Below are 21,578 nucleotides of genomic sequence, written 5' to 3'. Positions count from 1 at the left end.
GTTATTATACTGTGGTAGTAGTGAGTGATGAGGTTATACTACTGTTATTATATTGTTGTAGTAGTGATGAGACAAGACTAGTGTAATTATATTGTTGTAGTAGTGATGTGACAAGACTAGTGTTATTATACTGTTGTAGTAGTGATGAGGTAAGACTAGTGTTATTATACTGTTGTAGTAGTGATGAGGTAAGACTAGTGTTATTATACTGTGGTAGTAGTGATGAGGTAGGCTAGTGTTATTATATCATTGTAGTAGTGATGAGGTAATACTAGTGTTATTATATTGATGTGGCAGTGATGAGGTAAGACTAGTGTTATTATATTGTTGTAGTAGTGATGATGTAAGACTACTGTTATTATATTGTTGTAGTAGTGATGAGACAAGACTAGTGTTATTATAGTGTTGTAGTAGTGATGAGGTAAGACTAGTGTTATTATACTGTTATAGTAGTGATGAGGTAAGACTAGTGTTATTATACTGTGGTAGTAGTGATGAGGTAGGCTAGTGTTATTATATCATTGTAGTAGTGATGAGGTAATACTAGTGTTATTATATTGATGTGGCAGTGATGAGGTAAGACTAGTGTTATTATACTGTGGTAGTAGTGAGTGATGAGGTAAGACTAGTGTTATTATAGTGTTGTAGTATTGATGAGGTAATACTAGTGTTATTATATTGTTGCGGTAGTGATGAGGTAAGAATAGTGTTATTTTAGTGTTGTAGTATTGATGAGGTAATACTAGTGTTATTATATTGTTGTGGTAGTGATGAGGTAATACTAGTGTTATTTTAGTGTTGTAGTAGTGATGAGGTTATACTAGTGTTATTGTTATTATATTGTTGTAGTAGTGATGAGGTAAGACTAGTGTTATTATACTGTTGTAGTAGTGATGAGGTAAGACTAGTGTTATTATACTGTTGTAGTAGTGATGAGGTAAGACTAGTGTTATTATACTGTGGTAGTAGTGATGAGGTAGGCTAGTGTTATTATATCATTGTAGTAGTGATGAGGTAATACTAGTGTTATTATATTGTTGTGGTAGTGATGAGGTAAGGCTAGAGTTATTTTAGTGTTGTAGTGATGTGGTAAGACTAGTGTTATTATAGTGTTGTAGTGATGAGGTAAGACTAGTGTTATTATAGTGTTGTAGTGATGAGGTAAGACTAGTGTTATTATAGTGTTGTAGTGATGAGGTAAGACTAGTGTTATTATAATTTTGAAGTAGTGATGAGGTAGACTAGTGTTATTATATCATTGTAGTAGTGATGAGATAATACTAGTGTTATTATATTGTTGTAGTAGTGATGATGTAAGACTAGTGTTATTATATTGTTGTAGTAGTAATGAGGTAGGCTAGTGTTATTATATCATTGTAGTACAGGTTGAGTCTCCCATACCCAAATATTCAGAAATGCGAAATATTCAGAAATACAGAATTTTTTTGGCATGACTGAGATAATGAAACCTTTGATTTTTGATGGTTCAATGTACACAAACTTTGTCTACGGCAGAAATTATTAAAAATATTTTATAAAATTACCTTCAAGCTGTGTGTATAAGGTGTATATGAAACATAAATTAATTTCATTTCTTTACACAAACTTTGTTGGAGCCACAAATTATTGAATATATTGTATAAAATTACTTGCAGGCTGTGTGTATAAGGTGTATATAACACATAAATGCATTCTGTGTGTATATTTGGGTCCCATTCCCAAGATATTTTATTATGATATGCAATTATTCCAAATCCGGAATATTCTGTTATCCAAAATGGTCACAAGCATTTTGGATATGGGAGACTCAACCTGTAGTGATGAGGTAAGACTAGTGTTATTATATTGTTGTAGTAGTGATGAGGTAATACTAGTGTTATTATATTGTTGTAGTAGTGATGAGGTAAGACTAGTGTTATTATATTGTTGTAGTAGTGATGAGGTAAGACTAGTGTTATTATATTGTTGTAGTGTTGAGGTAAGACTAGTGTTATTATATTGTTGTAGTTGTGATGAGGTAGACGGGAAGCAATCGGGAAGTCGACTGCCTAAATACCGGCAACCGGCTTCCCGACTGTCATATCCCGGCAAGGGTGAAATGCCGGGCGTCTAGATGTATACGCCCGCATTTCACCGACGCCGGGAGCCCGGCGCCCGGCATCCCGATCGTAAGGGGGGGAGAGTTAGGTTTAGGGCCTCCCGGGGGGGACTTAGGGTTTGGCACCCCCCCGGGAGGGTTAGGGTTAGGCTAGGGGGAGGGAGGGTTAGGGTTAGGCACCCCCAGGGGGGACTTGGGGTTAGGCACCCTCCCGGGGGGGACTTGGGGTTAGGCACCCTCCCGGGGGGACTTAGGTTTAGGCAGCGGGGAAGGGGGTGGTTAGGGTTAGGCACCCCTAAGGAGGGTTAGGGCTAGAGGGGTTAGGTTAGTAGATACTTACCTATCCACGATCGGGATTTCCAGCGCTGTCGGGCTTCCGCTCCTTCTAACTCTGCTCTTGTCGGGCTGCCACTGACGGGAATCGAACCGCCGGCCATGCGGCCGGCGGTATTTCATACCCATTCCAGCTAGACTAGTGTTATTATATTGTTGTAGTAGTGATGAGGTAAGACTAGAGTTATTATGTTGTTGTAGTAGTGATGAGGTAAGACTAGTGTTATTATACTGTGGTAGTAGTGATGAGGTAGGCTAGTGTTATTATATCATTGTAGTAGTGATGAGGTAATACTAGTGTTATTATATTGATGTGGCAGTGATGAGGTAAGACTAGTGTTATTATACTGTGGTAGTAGTGAGTGATGAGGTAAGACTAGTGTTATTATAGTGTTGTAGTATTGATGAGGTAATACTAGTGTTATTATATTGTTGCGGTAGTGATGAGGTAAGAATAGTGTTATTTTAGTGTTGTAGTATTGATGAGGTAATACTAGTGTTATTATATTGTTGTGGTAGTGATGAGGTAATACTAGTGTTATTTTAGTGTTGTAGTAGTGATGAGGTTATACTAGTGTTATTGTTATTATATTGTTGTAGTAGTGATGAGGTAAGACTACTGTTATTATATTGTTGTAGTAGTGATGAGACAAGACTAGTGTTATTATACTGTTGTAGTAGTGATGAGGTAATACTAGTGTTATTATATTGTTGTGGTAGTGATGAGGTAAGGCTAGAGTTATTTTAGTGTTGTAGTGATGTGGTAAGACTAGTGTTATTATAGTGTTGTAGTGATGAGGTAAGACTAGTGTTATTATAGTGTTGTAGTGATGAGGTAAGACTAGTGTTATTATAATTTTGAAGTAGTGATGAGGTAGACTAGTGTTATTATATCATTGTAGTAGTGATGAGATAATACTAGTGTTATTATATTGTTGTAGTAGTGATGATGTAAGACTAGTGTTATTATATTGGTGTAGTAGTAATGAGGTAGGCTAGTGTTATTATATCATTGTAGTAGTGATGAGATAATACTAGTGTTATTATATTGTTGTAGTAGTGATGAGGTAAGACTAGTGTTATTATATCATTGTAGTAGTGATGAGATAATACTAGTGTTATTATATTGTTGTAGTAGTGATGATGTAAGACTAGTGTTATTATATTGTTGTAGTAGTAATGAGGTAGGCTAGTGTTATTATATCATTGTAGTACAGGTTGAGTCTCCCATACCCAAATATTCAGAAATGCGAAATATTCAGAAATACAGAATTTTTTTGGCATGACTGAGATAATGAAACCTTTGATTTTTGATGGTTCAATGTACACAAACTTTGTCTACGGCAGAAATTATTAAAAATATTTTATAAAATTACCTTCAAGCTGTGTGTATAAGGTGTATATGAAACATAAATTAATTTCATTTCTTTACACAAACTTTGTTGGAGCCACAAATTATTGAATATATTGTATAAAATTACTTGCAGGCTGTGTGTATAAGGTGTATATAACACATAAATGCATTCTGTGTGTATATTTGGGTCCCATTCCCAAGATATTTTATTATGATATGCAATTATTCCAAATCCGGAATATTCTGTTATCCAAAATGGTCACAAGCATTTTGGATATGGGAGACTCAACCTGTAGTGATGAGGTAAGACTAGTGTTATTATATTGTTGTAGTAGTGATGAGGTAATACTAGTGTTATTATATTGTTGTAGTAGTGATGAGGTAAGACTAGTGTTATTATATTGTTGTAGTAGTGATGAGGTAAGACTAGTGTTATTATATTGCTGTAGTGTTGAGGTAAGACTAGTGTTATTATATTGTTGTAGTTGTGATGAGGTAGACGGGAAGCAATCGGGAAGCCGACTGCCTAAATACCGGCAACCGGCTTCCCGACTGTCATATCCCGGCAAGGGTGAAATGCCGGGCGTCTAGATGTATACGCCCGCATTTCACCGACGCCGGGAGCCCGGCGCCCGGCATCCCGATCGTAAGGGGGGGAGAGTTAGGTTTAGGGCCTCCCGGGGGGGACTTAGGGTTAGGCACCCCCCCGGGAGGGTTATGGTTAGGCTAGGGGGAGGGAGGGTTAGGGTTAGGCACCCCCAGGGGGGACTTGGGGTTAGGCACCCTCCCGGGGGGGACTTGGGGTTAGGCACCCTCCCGGGGGGACTTAGGTTTAGGCAGCGGGGAAGGGGGTGGTTAGGGTTAGGCACCCCTAAGGAGGGTTAGGGCTAGAGGGGTTAGGTTAGTAGATACTTACCTATCCACGATCGGGATTTCCAGCGCTGTCGGGCTTCCGCTCCTTCTAACTCTGCTCTTGTCGGGCTGCCACTGACGGGAATCGAACCGCCGGCCATGCGGCCGGCGGTATTTCATACCCATTCCAGCTAGACTAGTGTTATTATATTGTTGTAGTAGTGATGAGGTAAGACTAGAGTTATTATGTTGTTGTAGTAGTGATGAGGTAAGACTAGTGTTATTATACTGTGGTAGTAGTGAGTGATGAGGTAATACTAGTGTTATTATATTGTTGTGGTAGTGATGAGGTAAGAATAGTGTTATTTTAGTGTTGTAGTAGTGATGAGACAAGACTAGTGTTATTATACTGTTGTAGTAGTGATGAGACAAGACTAGTGTTATTATACTGTTGTAGTAGTGATGAGGTAAGACTAGTGTAATTATATTGTTGTAGTAGTGATGAGGTAAGACTAGTGTTATTATACTGTTGTAGTAGTGATGAGGTAAGACTAGTGTAATTATATTGTTGTAGTAGTGATGAGGTAAGACTAGTGTTATTATACTGTGGTAGTAGTGATGAGGTAGGCTAGTGTTATTATATCATTGTAGTAGTGATGAGGTAATACTAGTGTTATTATATTGATGTGGCAGTGATGAGGTAAGACTAGTGTTATTATACTGTGGTAGTAGTGAGTGATGAGGTTATACTACTGTTATTATATTGTTGTAGTAGTGATGAGACAAGACTAGTGTTATTATACTGTTGTAGTAGTGATGAGGTAAGACTAGTGTAATTATATTGTTGTAGTAGTGATGTGACAAGACTAGTGTTATTATACTGTTGTAGTAGTGATGAGGTAAGACTAGTGTTATTATACTGTGGTAGTAGTGATGAGGTAGGCTAGTGTTATTATATCATTGTAGTAGTGATGAGGTAAGACTAGTGTAATTATATTGTTGTAGTAGTGATGAGGTAAGACTAGTGTTATTATACTGTGGTAGTAGTGATGAGGTAAGACTAGTGTAATTATATTGTTGTAGTAGTGATGAGGTAAGACTAGTGTTATTATACTGTTGTAGTAGTGATGAGGTAAGACTAGTGTAATTATATTGTTGTAGTAGTGATGAGGTAAGACTAGTGTTATTATACTGTGGTAGTAGTGATGAGGTAGGCTAGTGTTATTATATCATTGTAGTAGTGATGAGGTAATACTAGTGTTATTATATTGATGTGGCAGTGATGAGGTAAGACTAGTGTTATTATACTGTGGTAGTAGTGAGTGATGAGGTTATACTACTGTTATTATATTGTTGTAGTAGTGATGAGACAAGACTAGTGTTATTATACTGTTGTAGTAGTGATGAGGTAAGACTAGTGTAATTATATTGTTGTAGTAGTGATGTGACAAGACTAGTGTTATTATACTGTTGTAGTAGTGATGAGGTAAGACTAGTGTTATTATACTGTGGTAGTAGTGATGAGGTAGGCTAGTGTTATTATATCATTGTAGTAGTGATGAGGTAATACTAGTGTTATTATATTGTTGTGGTAGTGATGAGGTAAGGCTAGAGTTATTTTAGTGTTGTAGTGATGTGGTAAGACTAGTGTTATTATAGTGTTGTAGTGATGAGGTAAGACTAGTGTTATTATAGTGTTGTAGTGATGAGGTAAGACTAGTGTTATTATAGTGTTGTAGTGATGAGGTAAGACTAGTGTTATTATAATTTTGAAGTAGTGATGAGGTAGACTAGTGTTATTATATCATTGTAGTAGTGATGAGATAATACTAGTGTTATTATATTGTTGTAGTAGTGATGATGTAAGACTAGTGTTATTATATTGGTGTAGTAGTAATGAGGTAGGCTAGTGTTATTATATCATTGTAGTAGTGATGAGATAATACTAGTGTTATTATATTGTTGTAGTAGTGATGAGGTAAGACTAGTGTTATTATATCATTGTAGTAGTGATGAGATAATACTAGTGTTATTATATTGTTGTAGTAGTGATGATGTAAGACTAGTGTTATTATATTGTTGTAGTAGTAATGAGGTAGGCTAGTGTTATTATATCATTGTAGTACAGGTTGAGTCTCCCATACCCAAATATTCAGAAATGCGAAATATTCAGAAATACAGAATTTTTTTGGCATGACTGAGATAATGAAACCTTTGATTTTTGATGGTTCAATGTACACAAACTTTGTCTACGGCAGAAATTATTAAAAATATTTTATAAAATTACCTTCAAGCTGTGTGTATAAGGTGTATATGAAACATAAATTAATTTCATTTCTTTACACAAACTTTGTTGGAGCCACAAATTATTGAATATATTGTATAAAATTACTTGCAGGCTGTGTGTATAAGGTGTATATAACACATAAATGCATTCTGTGTGTATATTTGGGTCCCATTCCCAAGATATTTTATTATGATATGCAATTATTCCAAATCCGGAATATTCTGTTATTCAAAATGGTCACAAGCATTTTGGATATGGGAGACTCAACCTGTAGTGATGAGGTAAGACTAGTGTTATTATATTGTTGTAGTAGTGATGAGGTAATACTAGTGTTATTATATTGTTGTAGTAGTGATGAGGTAAGACTAGTGTTATTATATTGTTGTAGTAGTGATGAGGTAAGACTAGTGTTATTATATTGCTGTAGTGTTGAGGTAAGACTAGTGTTATTATATTGTTGTAGTTGTGATGAGGTAGACGGGAAGCAATCGGGAAGCCGACTGCATAAATACCGGCAACCGGCTTCCCGACTGTCATATCCCGGCAAGGGTGAAATGCCGGGCGTCTAGATGTATACGCCCGCATTTCACCGACGCCGGGAGCCCGGCGCCCGGCATCCCGATCGTAAGGGGGGGAGAGTTAGGTTTAGGGCCTCCCGGGGGGGACTTAGGGTTAGGCACCCCCCCGGGAGGGTTATGGTTAGGCTAGGGGGAGGGAGGGTTAGGGTTAGGCACCCCCAGGGGGGACTTGGGGTTAGGCACCCTCCCGGGGGGGACTTGGGGTTAGGCACCCTCCCGGGGGGACTTAGGTTTAGGCAGCGGGGAAGGGGGTGGTTAGGGTTAGGCACCCCTAAGGAGGGTTAGGGCTAGAGGGGTTAGGTTAGTAGATACTTACCTATCCACGATCGGGATTTCCAGCGCTGTCGGGCTTCCGCTCCTTCTAACTCTGCTCTTGTCGTGCTGCCACTGACGGGAATCGAACCGCCGGCCATGCGGCCGGCGGTATTTCATACCCATTCCAGCTAGACTAGTGTTATTATATTGTTGTAGTAGTGATGAGGTAAGACTAGAGTTATTATGTTGTTGTAGTAGTGATGAGGTAAGACTAGTGTTATTATACTGTGGTAGTAGTGAGTGATGAGGTAATACTAGTGTTATTATATTGTTGTGGTAGTGATGAGGTAAGAATAGTGTTATTTTAGTGTTGTAGTAGTGATGAGACAAGACTAGTGTTATTATACTGTTGTAGTAGTGATGAGACAAGACTAGTGTTATTATACTGTTGTAGTAGTGATGAGGTAAGACTAGTGTAATTATATTGTTGTAGTAGTGATGAGGTAAGACTAGTGTTATTATACTGTTGTAGTAGTGATGAGGTAAGACTAGTGTAATTATATTGTTGTAGTAGTGATGAGGTAAGACTAGTGTTATTATACTGTGGTAGTAGTGATGAGGTAGGCTAGTGTTATTATATCATTGTAGTAGTGATGAGGTAATACTAGTGTTATTATATTGATGTGGCAGTGATGAGGTAAGACTAGTGTTATTATACTGTGGTAGTAGTGAGTGATGAGGTTATACTACTGTTATTATATTGTTGTAGTAGTGATGAGACAAGACTAGTGTTATTATACTGTTGTAGTAGTGATGAGGTAAGACTAGTGTAATTATATTGTTGTAGTAGTGATGTGACAAGACTAGTGTTATTATACTGTTGTAGTAGTGATGAGGTAAGACTAGTGTTATTATACTGTGGTAGTAGTGATGAGGTAGGCTAGTGTTATTATATCATTGTAGTAGTGATGAGGTAAGACTAGTGTAATTATATTGTTGTAGTAGTGATGAGGTAAGACTAGTGTTATTATACTGTGGTAGTAGTGATGAGGTAAGACTAGTGTAATTATATTGTTGTAGTAGTGATGAGGTAAGACTAGTGTAATTATACTGTTGTAGTAGTGATGAGGTAAGACTAGTGTAATTATATTGTTGTAGTAGTGATGAGGTAAGACTAGTGTTATTATACTGTGGTAGTAGTGATGAGGTAGGCTAGTGTTATTATATCATTGTAGTAGTGATGAGGTAATACTAGTGTTATTATATTGATGTGGCAGTGATGAGGTAAGACTAGTGTTATTATACTGTGGTAGTAGTGAGTGATGAGGTTATACTACTGTTATTATATTGTTGTAGTAGTGATGAGACAAGACTAGTGTTATTATACTGTTGTAGTAGTGATGAGGTAAGACTAGTGTAATTATATTGTTGTAGTAGTGATGTGACAAGACTAGTGTTATTATACTGTTGTAGTAGTGATGAGGTAAGACTAGTGTTATTATACTGTGGTAGTAGTGATGAGGTAGGCTAGTGTTATTATATCATTGTAGTAGTGATGAGGTAATACTAGTGTTATTATATTGTTGTGGTAGTGATGAGGTAAGGCTAGAGTTATTTTAGTGTTGTAGTGATGTGGTAAGACTAGTGTTATTATAGTGTTGTAGTGATGAGGTAAGACTAGTGTTATTATAGTGTTGTAGTGATGAGGTAAGACTAGTGTTATTATAATTTTGAAGTAGTGATGAGGTAGACTAGTGTTATTATATCATTGTAGTAGTGATGAGATAATACTAGTGTTATTATATTGTTGTAGTAGTGATGATGTAAGACTAGTGTTATTATATTGGTGTAGTAGTAATGAGGTAGGCTAGTGTTATTATATCATTGTAGTAGTGATGAGATAATACTAGTGTTATTATATTGTTGTAGTAGTGATGAGGTAAGACTAGTGTTATTATATCATTGTAGTAGTGATGAGATAATACTAGTGTTATTATATTGTTGTAGTAGTGATAATGTAAGACTAGTGTTATTATATTGTTGTAGTAGTAATGAGGTAGGCTAGTGTTATTATATCATTGTAGTACAGGTTGAGTCTCCCATACCCAAATATTCAGAAATGCGAAATATTCAGAAATACAGAATTTTTTTGGCATGACTGAGATAATGAAACCTTTGATTTTTGATGGTTCAATGTACACAAACTTTGTCTACGGCAGAAATTATTAAAAATATTTTATAAAATTACCTTCAAGCTGTGTGTATAAGGTGTATATGAAACATAAATTAATTTCATTTCTTTACACAAACTTTGTTGGAGCCACAAATTATTGAATATATTGTATAAAATTACTTGCAGGCTGTGTGTATAAGGTGTATATAACACATAAATGCATTCTGTGTGTATATTTGGGTCCCATTCCCAAGATATTTTATTATGATATGCAATTATTCCAAATCCGGAATATTCTGTTATCCAAAATGGTCACAAGCATTTTGGATATGGGAGACTCAACCTGTAGTGATGAGGTAAGACTAGTGTTATTATATTGTTGTAGTAGTGATGAGGTAATACTAGTGTTATTATATTGTTGTAGTAGTGATGAGGTAAGACTAGTGTTATTATATTGTTGTAGTAGTGATGAGGTAAGACTAGTGTTATTATATTGCTGTAGTGTTGAGGTAAGACTAGTGTTATTATATTGTTGTAGTTGTGATGAGGTAGACGGGAAGCAATCGGGAAGCCGACTGCCTAAATACCGGCAACCGGCTTCCCGACTGTCATATCCCGGCAAGGGTGAAATGCCGGGCGTCTAGATGTATACGCCCGCATTTCACCGACGCCGGGAGCCCGGCGCCCGGCATCCCGATCGTAAGGGGGGGAGAGTTAGGTTTAGGGCCTCCCGGGGGGGACTTAGGGTTAGGCACCCCCCCGGGAGGGTTATGGTTAGGCTAGGGGGAGGGAGGGTTAGGGTTAGGCACCCCCAGGGGGGACTTGGGGTTAGGCACCCTCCCGGGGGGGACTTGGGGTTAGGCACCCTCCCGGGGGGACTTAGGTTTAGGCAGCGGGGAAGGGGGTGGTTAGGGTTAGGCACCCCTAAGGAGGGTTAGGGCTAGAGGGGTTAGGTTAGTAGATACTTACCTATCCACGATCGGGATTTCCAGCGCTGTCGGGCTTCCGCTCCTTCTAACTCTGCTCTTGTCGGGCTGCCACTGACGGGAATCGAACCGCCGGCCATGCGGCCGGCGGTATTTCATACCCATTCCAGCTAGACTAGTGTTATTATATTGTTGTAGTAGTGATGAGGTAAGACTAGAGTTATTATGTTGTTGTAGTAGTGATGAGGTAAGACTAGTGTTATTATACTGTGGTAGTAGTGAGTGATGAGGTAATACTAGTGTTATTATATTGTTGTGGTAGTGATGAGGTAAGAATAGTGTTATTTTAGTGTTGTAGTAGTGATGAGACAAGACTAGTGTTATTATACTGTTGTAGTAGTGATGAGACAAGACTAGTGTTATTATACTGTTGTAGTAGTGATGAGGTAAGACTAGTGTAATTATATTGTTGTAGTAGTGATGAGGTAAGACTAGTGTTATTATACTGTTGTAGTAGTGATGAGGTAAGACTAGTGTAATTATATTGTTGTAGTAGTGATGAGGTAAGACTAGTGTTATTATACTGTGGTAGTAGTGATGAGGTAGGCTAGTGTTATTATATCATTGTAGTAGTGATGAGGTAATACTAGTGTTATTATATTGATGTGGCAGTGATGAGGTAAGACTAGTGTTATTATACTGTGGTAGTAGTGAGTGATGAGGTTATACTACTGTTATTATATTGTTGTAGTAGTGATGAGACAAGACTAGTGTTATTATACTGTTGTAGTAGTGATGAGGTAAGACTAGTGTAATTATATTGTTGTAGTAGTGATGTGACAAGACTAGTGTTATTATACTGTTGTAGTAGTGATGAGGTAAGACTAGTGTTATTATACTGTGGTAGTAGTGATGAGGTAGGCTAGTGTTATTATATCATTGTAGTAGTGATGAGGTAAGACTAGTGTAATTATATTGTTGTAGTAGTGATGAGGTAAGACTAGTGTTATTATACTGTGGTAGTAGTGATGAGGTAAGACTAGTGTAATTATATTGTTGTAGTAGTGATGAGGTAAGACTAGTGTTATTATACTGTTGTAGTAGTGATGAGGTAAGACTAGTGTAATTATATTGTTGTAGTAGTGATGAGGTAAGACTAGTGTTATTATACTGTGGTAGTAGTGATGAGGTAGGCTAGTGTTATTATATCATTGTAGTAGTGATGAGGTAATACTAGTGTTATTATATTGATGTGGCAGTGATGAGGTAAGACTAGTGTTATTATACTGTGGTAGTAGTGAGTGATGAGGTTATACTACTGTTATTATATTGTTGTAGTAGTGATGAGACAAGACTAGTGTTATTATACTGTTGTAGTAGTGATGAGGTAAGACTAGTGTAATTATATTGTTGTAGTAGTGATGTGACAAGACTAGTGTTATTATACTGTTGTAGTAGTGATGAGGTAAGACTAGTGTTATTATACTGTGGTAGTAGTGATGAGGTAGGCTAGTGTTATTATATCATTGTAGTAGTGATGAGGTAATACTAGTGTTATTATATTGATGTGGCAGTGATGAGGTAAGACTAGTGTTATTATATTGTTGTAGTAGTGATGATGTAAGACTACTGTTATTATATTGTTGTAGTAGTGATGAGACAAGACTAGTGTTATTATAGTGTTGTAGTAGTGATGAGGTAAGACTAGTGTTATTATACTGTTGTAGTAGTGATGAGGTAAGACTAGTGTTATTATACTGTGGTAGTAGTGATGAGGTAGGCTAGTGTTATTATATCATTGTAGTAGTGATGAGGTAATACTAGTGTTATTATATTGATGTGGCAGTGATGAGGTAAGACTAGTGTTATTATACTGTGGTAGTAGTGAGTGATGAGGTAAGACTAGTGTTATTATAGTGTTGTAGTAGTGATGAGGTAATACTAGTGTTATTATATTGTTGTGGTAGTGATGAGGTAAGAATAGTGTTATTTTAGTGTTGTAGTATTGATGAGGTAATACTAGTGTTATTATATTGTTGTGGTAGTGATGAGGTAAGAATAGTGTTATTTTAGTGTTGTAGTAGTGATGAGGTTATACTAGTGTTATTGTTATTATATTGTTGTAGTAGTGATGAGGTAAGACTACTGTTATTATATTGTTGTAGTAGTGATGAGACAAGACTAGTGTTATTATACTGTTGTAGTAGTGATGAGGTAAGACTAGTGTTATTATACTGTTGTAGTAGTGATGAGGTAAGACTAGTGTTATTATACTGTGGTAGTAGTGATGAGGTAGGCTAGTGTTATTATATCATTGTAGTAGTGATGAGGTAATACTAGTGTTATTATATTGATGTGGCAGTGATGAGGTAAGGCTAGTGTTATTTTAGTGTTGTAGTAGTGATGAGGTTATACTAGTGTTATTATATTGTTGTGGTAGTGATGAGGTAAGGCTAGAGTTATTTTAGTGTTGTAGTAGTGATGAGGTTATTCTAGTGTTATTATACTGTTGTGGTAGTGATGAGGTAAAGCTAGTGTTATTTTAGTGTTGTAGTAGTGATGAGGTTATACTAGTGTTATTATATTGTAGTAGTGATGAGATAAGACTAGTGTTATTACATTATTGTATTTCTGATGTACTAAGACTAGTGTTATCTTATTGTAGTAGTTATGCACAATAATTAGTGTTATTATATCAGGTTTATGCATAGTTGACAGATTTACTTTAGGTATTAAAATCCCCCTTTTCGTTGTTTTCTGTGGCACTTGATTGCAGATGTAAAGGAGGAGACAGCCTCTTGTTGTGTAATAGGAGATATGGCAGCGGTACTGTAGACGTCAGATGCTAACAAGGATATTCAATATGGGTTCGATAACATGGTTTTTGCGTTAATATCGGTGGTATGACGTCATTATCGCAGGTTTTACTTTTACACCGTATTCAATTTCAAAGACTTATCGCAGTTTTGAAAAGTCTTTGATAAAAAACAGGGATAACTTTTCACCATTGAATTGGTGTCGAAAAAAAGTGCAGAATTGGGTTTTAGGGGTGCAGGCTTAAAAAAAATAGCCTGCACCCCTGGGAATGACATTTAAAAAAGAACTGTGTTAAAAAAAGTTTTTTTAAAAAAAAAATAGGGACACCACCAAAATTTTATTTAAAAATTGGGGTGAAAAAAAAAATGGGAAAAAATTGTTTAACAATAGGGAAATAGGTTCAGGGCTATTCTGCAAGTATGCGGCAGGTGTTTTCTAGAATAGAATTATAGCGGCAGGTGCCCAAATGCAGAATTTTTAAAAACTTACTTTAGGGACATCAAAATATGCTAGTACCCATTTTCATGTACCCCAAATTTGATGGGACCACTTAAAAAAACGAAAAAAATAACCTAAGTGCTCTTCTGCATCACTTCTTCAATGTCGGGAAAAAACACTTGCTGCGGCTATTTAAATCCCCGACTTTCAATTAAAGGCTAAAACGGGGGTACCCATTGTGTTCCCCCATGTTTTTACAACTTTGGGGGGGTCTTACAATTATTTTAAGGAAAAATTCGTAACTTTACGCAAATCCAACTTCGGAGTTTCCCGTTTTCGTTAATTTTATATTGGATACGGGGATAAGCGGGAGCGCGCACCAGACTTTAACGCAGGAAAGAACTCCGATATGAAACGTTAACTTCGACAGTGAAGTTAACGTTTCATATTGAATACCCCTCTAAAAGGTGCTATTTTGTGATGTCACCTTCCCCCTGTTTGCGGGTCATGAAGATGGCATGTAGGGGGATGAAGCACTGTTGGATAGCAGGAGTTGTGGGAAATGGAGACATCTCTTAGTGAGCAGGGATTTGGGGCATTAATTCGGTCTTGTGCTCTATTGCATCTGCATCTGTAGGAATAGGCACGAGAAACCAGAATTATGCCCATTGTGTCACCGATCAGGATGCAAAGCCTTAATCTCTGCAGCTCTAGACTTTGCTTTGAATCTGTGAATATGTCTATATAGAGTCTAAGGGGTAAATTTACTAAGAATCGAGTTTGGGTGAGTTTGCAAAATCATGCGAGTTTAGCCTGTTTTTCAAACTTACAAATTTACTAAGACCAAACAGGTGTGAGTTTGGAAGTGAGTTTTCTCTTCTCACTGTTAAAACTCGACTAAACTCACCATAAGGCCAAACTAACACATACTTTACATGAAAAAGTTGCAACTCAAAAATTTACATAGAATCGAGTTTACAATCTGGGGTGAGTTTGTAGCAAACTCACTAATAAATTGATGTTTCAAATAGACCACTATTGAGCTGCGAGTTTGGCAGAAACATACACAGACCAGTGTGATTTGTGTATGTTTCTGCCTGAATACCTAATATAAATAGTTTTTTTTATTTTAAAAAATGATGTAGGGTATCCCCCTATAATTAAAACCAGCACCGGACCCAAAGCGCCGGGCTGTAATGCCATAGACAGAAGACCCTATTACCGGGTCTCCATGGCCAAAGCATTATCAGCCCAAGCCGGTCAGTCCAAGCCAGGGATCTCAGGGGAGATGGGGACCCCTCAAGAAGGGGTACGTCCCGTCACCTTCAAAACCCCAGGCTTGGTCTGAAGCCCGGGGCTCTTCCCCACACCCCTGGAGCCTAGTAAAACTTTATTTCATACACTTACCCATTGACACATACTTACCTGCTTCCAGATGTGCCTGTCCCCTTCTCAAGTAGGATCCGTGTGCCTGGCCCTGCAAAAAAGAATCTATACTTCTATGGTTCAGGTTAACTCATTTATTTGTTTTACCAAGACCCTGGATGCAACGGAGAGCAGCGCCAGAATCTAGGTGAGTATAGATTCTTTTTTGCAGGGCCTGGCACACGGATCCTACTTGAGAAGGGGACAGACACATCTGGAAGCAGGTAAGTATGTGTGAATGGGTAGGTGTATGAAATAAAGTTTTACTAGGCACGGTGTGTGTTTTGTCTTTATTTAACTTTTTATTTTCAGTGGGGGTATGGGTGCCGGCCGTCTGCTGGCACTTGTAGGTCCACAAGTGCCAAAGGGCAGGCATGCTGGCACCTTTAGCCCCACTGTAAATTACAATAGTTTCCTTATATTTCTCACTTTATTACACCCGTACTCAACGCTCCAGGGGTGCGGGGAAGAGCCCCGGGCTTCAGACCAAGCCTGGGGTTTCGGGGAGGGGGGACCCCTTCTTGGGGGGGCCCCCATCTCCCCTGAGATCCACGGCTTGGCCTGACCGGCTTGGGCTGATAATGCTTTGGCCATGGAGACCCGGTAATAGGATCTCCTGGTTGTGGCATTACAGCCCAGCCGTTTTGAGTCCAGTGCTAGTTTTAATTATAGGGGGACCCCTACGCAATTTTTTTCTATAATTAAAACCAGGACTGGCCCTGCAGCCAGGTGCTGGTTCCTAAATTACAGTGGAAACCTACTCACTTTAGTTTCCCGTAATTTTAGGAACCAGTACTGGTTGCCAAGTCCGGGGCTGGTTAGGCTTTTGGGGGGGAACCCTACATCATTTAAAAAAAAAAAACATTTAACCCATTTTTTACAGGTAGACCACATAAGCAGCCTTCACATATTTCACTGATATGTGCAGGCTGCTCGCCTGGGTGAGTTTTGCTGAGAGAAAACACTGCATTCTCGGGTAAGTAATCTCATCTAAACTCGCAATTTGGGGGAAAAAACTTGTTCTGCTTCACCATCGGAAAAATCACTTTCAGCTGAACTCACTTCTTAGTAAATTTGCGAGTTGAAAAACGGGAAACTCACTCCAGTTTCGGCGAGTCAAAGTGAGTTTAAAAAAAAAAAAAAAAAAAACTCGACCAAACTGGATTCTTAGTAAATTTACCCCTTAGAATGTGGCTGTCCATTGTCATTTTTTGCTTTATTTGTGTTTTTCAGACTTTTTTGTGAAATCCACTAAAAGAAATACACAGGATGAGCAAGAAACGAAACCTCCGCAGTTTTCTGGAGTGAATGGAGAGTAAGTGAGGTTCTAGTAGTAGAGTGCTCCATTTACATTTCTGTTATATAACTTCACTAACTTGGCTGCCTTAACTTTCCCATCCAGTATGGATTCTGCATCGTCAGAGGACTCTGGAACTATGGAAAATCCATCTGACAGTGAGAGCACAGAGAGTGAATATCATGAGGCCAGCGAGGGTCCAAACCAGACGGAATCCCAACTGCAGCTTGCACCCAGCATTCAGCCCAAAGACATAGAGAGGAACAAGCCAACAGAAGCTCCGACAGTCAGCTCACCGCCTACTAGTCCGGCCCCCAGGTAACACTCCCTGCTGCCTAACAACTGAACCCAACATGCAGTCTATTAGCTGCAACTTTATAAAGTGTAGTGTAGTACTTCCTGGAGATGTCATCACAAGAAGCAAGGGGTCTGATTCAGAGGTGGACCTAGTGTCAATGTTTGCACAGTTGAGTGACTATTTGCAACTTCACATGCGCGAAAAGTCCTGTAAACCCCTATGGCGCATGCGTGCCACTCAGTGTGTGCGTAGAGACCACTGCGCTGTGGCGTACCGGATTGCTCCCATTTGAGCTAGCGGCAGAAAGGCATGGGCGTTCCTTGGCGGTTACTGGGAGGTAGCTCATGGGCGTGTTATTGGAGTGTCACTGGCATCTCAGTGATCTTGTTGTGGATCTACATGTCAGTGAACGCGGCTGTGTTCTCAAACGCATGTCCACAACCACAGAGGCCATGTTTAGATGATGTAAGTGTCGATGGTGCAAGCGATGGTGGAGTGTTTGCAACCGACGGTGGAGTTGCACTGTCCACGAGAAATGAAAGTGGGTGTCTCAGAACGTACAGGTCCGTTGTACGCTAGTACACAAGCGGAAGGCTGAAACTAGCATTTGCGTATTACCTCCGCTGTGACTTTGCAAACATTCACGCGCATGCATTAGCGCCCACCTCCGAATCAAGCCAAAAATCTCAAATAACTAAGCATAACATGTCAGTTTCAATTTATTGAGAAATCACAGACCACACCTCTACATACTAATGCACCTGTAAAGAGCATTTGTGTTTACTATGAGACTGCAAGGCAATTGCTCCTGCACTATTTAGCAATGATGACGTATATGAACATTCTCCCTTTTAAACAGCTTCTAAAAGATGGGAACCAATCAGCTGGGAGATGGCACATACAACATGTGATCTTGTTGCTCTGCACAATCACCAAACAACCAGATCAATTTGGTATTTGACAACACACTGGCGGGGTCATAGTTCAAACCTGTCTTACACACAACCTAATGGGTGTCTAATTTGCTGAACTGTATCATATGGAAGCCACACACCATTCCACCAACTAACACACTGCGGCCTTGTTCTTATTATACAGAGTGGAGCTGAGCAATGTACTGATTTCCGGCTGTGTGGCTGTACAAAAATCCCTCGACGACCCTGCTGCACTTACAGATGCAGAGAAGGTAAGGAGAATATTTTGTGTCGGGCTTAGGCAACCAGTGGTTCACCAGGTGCAGAACTACAGGTCCCAGCAAGCCAAATGCTCCAGAAACAAAATAATCTCCTGGTTGGCAGGGCATGCTGGTACTTATAGTTCTATAATAGCAGACCATATGTAATGGCACACTTTGCTCATGTCACAGCCTGACGCTAACATTATTTAAAGACCGCAGTCAGTAGCATCTGAAACAGTGGTGACTGAGGTCATGCCTGCATAGATATCTCTCTATTGAAGAAAGACTGCTCTTTAATGTCAGTATATTCAGGTAGCGTTAGATACGCTCTACTAGAGAGTGCATCTAACCAACAACTCAAGTGTGTGGGGGCTCTAGACACTGAGATTCCCTCTTTGTCAGTTGTTTGATACCCCCCAAAACAGTTGTCGCACTTTATTGCTTGTTGGGATTATAAAACCCAGGTGTTTTCCAGCTTCCAAGAAACATTATGGTGTGAAGTGTGATCGCGCTCGGTTTTTGTTACCACTCCTGTAATTATAATGTGACTGTGGCAGATCTGTGTTCAGGCAGGAGCAGGTGCCGCCGTCCTGCAGGAGTGGATGAAGATCCTGCGGCAGAAGGAGGTGGATCCTGCCATCATTCGCCACCATTTGAACGTATTCCGTGCAATGTCCCCGCGGCTGCTGGAAGCCATCGTGAACATGGCTGACGCCAAAGGGAACACGGCAGTGCACTATGCCGTGTCCCAGTCCAACTTCATTGTGGTCAGGCAGCTTCTGGATACTGGTAAGAGCACATGGCGCCGTAATAACATATCAGGCCGTGAACAGAACCCTCACCTTGGAGGGGGTGTTACTTACAGGGTGATGTTGCCAAGTATTCATTTCAACATTGCAATTTAAATACAATATTTCATTGAGTTGATATTGATAATGTCACACCACACTAGCGCCTGATTGAGATCCTATACAGCCCTAGGCAAGATGCTGGTAGAGCTCTGTTTTCCACTTTCTTGCCAAAAATACATAAAACCACATAAAACTTATCCAAACTACTCAGTAAAAACAAAATATAAAAAACGTGGTAGAGTAGTCTGGGCTGTTCAGTTTCCACTGGGCTCTGTGTAGGAGTCTATGTTACAGTGGGATTATCCATTAGGCAACATAGGCCCACTCCACAACCAGAGGAGGGCTCTGCATTATTCAAACCTGTTTATATGTGTGAGTTTTTTTCTGACCAATGGAGGGGGGTAAAGGGAACACAAATCAGTATCTTGCCTATTATTATTATTATTATTATTAATAATTATTATTAACAGCTTCTTATATAGCGCAACATATACCGTTGCACTACACAATTGGAAACATTAATAGAACAAAATTGGGTAATAACAGACAGACATATAGGTAGGAAAGCCCTGCTCGCAAGCTTACAATCTATAGGGAGATAGGCATTGATACACAAGGGTAGGTGCTATATATTGCATTTTGGTCCAGCCAGATTGCAGAGTTTCTTGGTGGGCTGTATGATCCAGTCACACAAAAATGTTGGCCAAAGGTCAGGAGGATATGAAAGAAAGACCATGTGTGAGGTTATGTGTGGACTGTGAAAGGGGATGTAATTAGATATGGAAGCTAAGAAGGTTTAATGAGGCGGTTCTGGAATCTTATAAGCTTGTCTGAAGAGGTGAGTTTTCAGGGAACGCTTGAAGGTTTAGAGACTAGAGGAAAGTCTTATTGTGCGTGGGAGGGCATTCCACAGAGTGTATGCAGGCCAAAAAGAGTCCTGTAACCGTGAATGGGAGCAAGTAATGTGTGGGGATGAGAGACGCAGATCTTGTGCTGAGTGGAGAGGTCGGGTTGAGAGATATTTTGAGATGAGTGAAGAGATGTATGTTGGTGTGGTTTAGTTAATAGCCTTATGTGTAAGTAAAAGTATTTTGTATTGAATACGGTATAAAACCAGTAACCAGTGGAGGGACTGACAGAGCGGAGCAGCAGACGATGAACGTTTGGCGAAATCAGCCTCACAGCTGTATTCATAATGGATTGTTGTGGCGAGAGCCTGTTTTGGGGAAGACCAGTAAGGAGACTATTGCAATAGACAATGCGGGAAATAATAAGTGCATAGATTAGAGTTTTTGCAGTATCTTCTGTGGAATATGGTCGAATTTTGGATATGTGTTTTAGATGTATGTAACATGATTTTTAGACAGATTGAATGTGGGGAACAAAGGACAGTTCAGAGTCAAGGATGATACCTAGGCAGCGAGCTTGTGGGACAGGGTGGATTGTCGAGTTATCAACAGTAATAGAGCGATTAGGTTGGTAACTGTTATTGGCCGGTGGAAATATAATTAATTCTGTTTTAGAAATATTAAGTTTGAGGTGGCGAGATGACATCCAAGATGAAATAGCAGAAAGACATTCAGTGACACGAACCATACAGATGGTGATAAATCTTGGGAGGATACAGGGGCGGAACTGCCGGAGACAATGGAGGCGGTCGCCGCCGGGCATCAGCCCTGCAGGGGGCACCTCTCCTCCGCTGTCCCAGTCAGCTTCCTCTATCCCCTATTAGTTATTTTGCCCGCAACGCCAGGGTCGGACTGGCCCGCCGGGCACAGTGCAGCTGCTTGCCGGCGGCGGGCCTTCTGTGTGTGTGTGTGGCTGTGTGCAGCAGCAGAAGCACCACCACTGGTTAATGGGGGAAATCCGGGAGGAGACAAGCTGCTGCAGGGCGCTCAGAGCACTTTGCCGCACCAGACTGGCACACAGAGCCTGATTGGGGGGGGGGGGGTGGAGCGCCCCAGAGCTGCTCTGACCTGCAGATCAATTTTTTTTTTGAGACAATGGAGACACCGTTTCCTTCTCACAGTGGCCAGGGACTGCGGTGCATGATCGGAGGTGTTGCGCACGCGCGGCAGCTCCTCAGAGAGCTCTGTTTAGCAGAGCTCTCTAACATCATTCTGAAGCCGGGGCCGGATGTGTCTCTTCTGCCTCAGCCAGTTTACAATCGCAGCCAGCTCAGCGTGCCTCTATGTAGCCGGCAGGCTTGAAGATTAATAGAGAGACTGTGGCTGCAATTCGTGGCCCCTCTTACTCAGCAGCCAGTATCGTGGGAGTCAGTACACTTCAGGAGGTGAGTAATGGAACCATGCTGTACAGTCTGTCTGGGAGATGGATGCCCCTCCAGGTCAATGATTGCAGCATTTAGCACTACATAATTCTCCTCCACACTATTATGTGGTGCAGAATTTTTTAGAGA

General features: G+C 39.8%; 1 protein-coding gene across 2 annotated transcripts in view; it reads left to right on the top strand.

Moving 5' to 3' along the window:
- The window catches only part of KANK2 (KN motif and ankyrin repeat domains 2), a 124,749-nt gene that overhangs the window by 69,260 nt on the left and 33,911 nt on the right, over positions 1-21,578 (top strand). The window contains exons 7-10 of one of the 2 annotated variants that reach the window (XM_088462183.1): positions 16,770-16,851; positions 16,939-17,151; positions 18,230-18,317; positions 18,878-19,097. In XM_088462183.1, coding sequence (XP_088318309.1) covers positions 16,770-16,851; positions 16,939-17,151; positions 18,230-18,317; positions 18,878-19,097 — 603 coding nt within the window. Of the gene's footprint in view, positions 1-16,769; positions 16,852-16,938; positions 17,152-18,229; positions 18,318-18,865; positions 19,098-21,578 lie in introns of both variants that reach the window. The other variant, XM_088462182.1, reaches the window with a different exon arrangement.

Source organism: Taudactylus pleione, unplaced genomic scaffold, assembly GCF_031769625.1.
Source record: "Taudactylus pleione unplaced genomic scaffold, aTauple2 ptg001161l, whole genome shotgun sequence".
Classification (NCBI taxonomy): domain Eukaryota; kingdom Metazoa; phylum Chordata; class Amphibia; order Anura; family Myobatrachidae; genus Taudactylus; species Taudactylus pleione.
The sequence above is the reverse complement of the archived record's forward strand: the minus strand, read 5'-3'. Positions and strand labels throughout refer to the sequence as shown.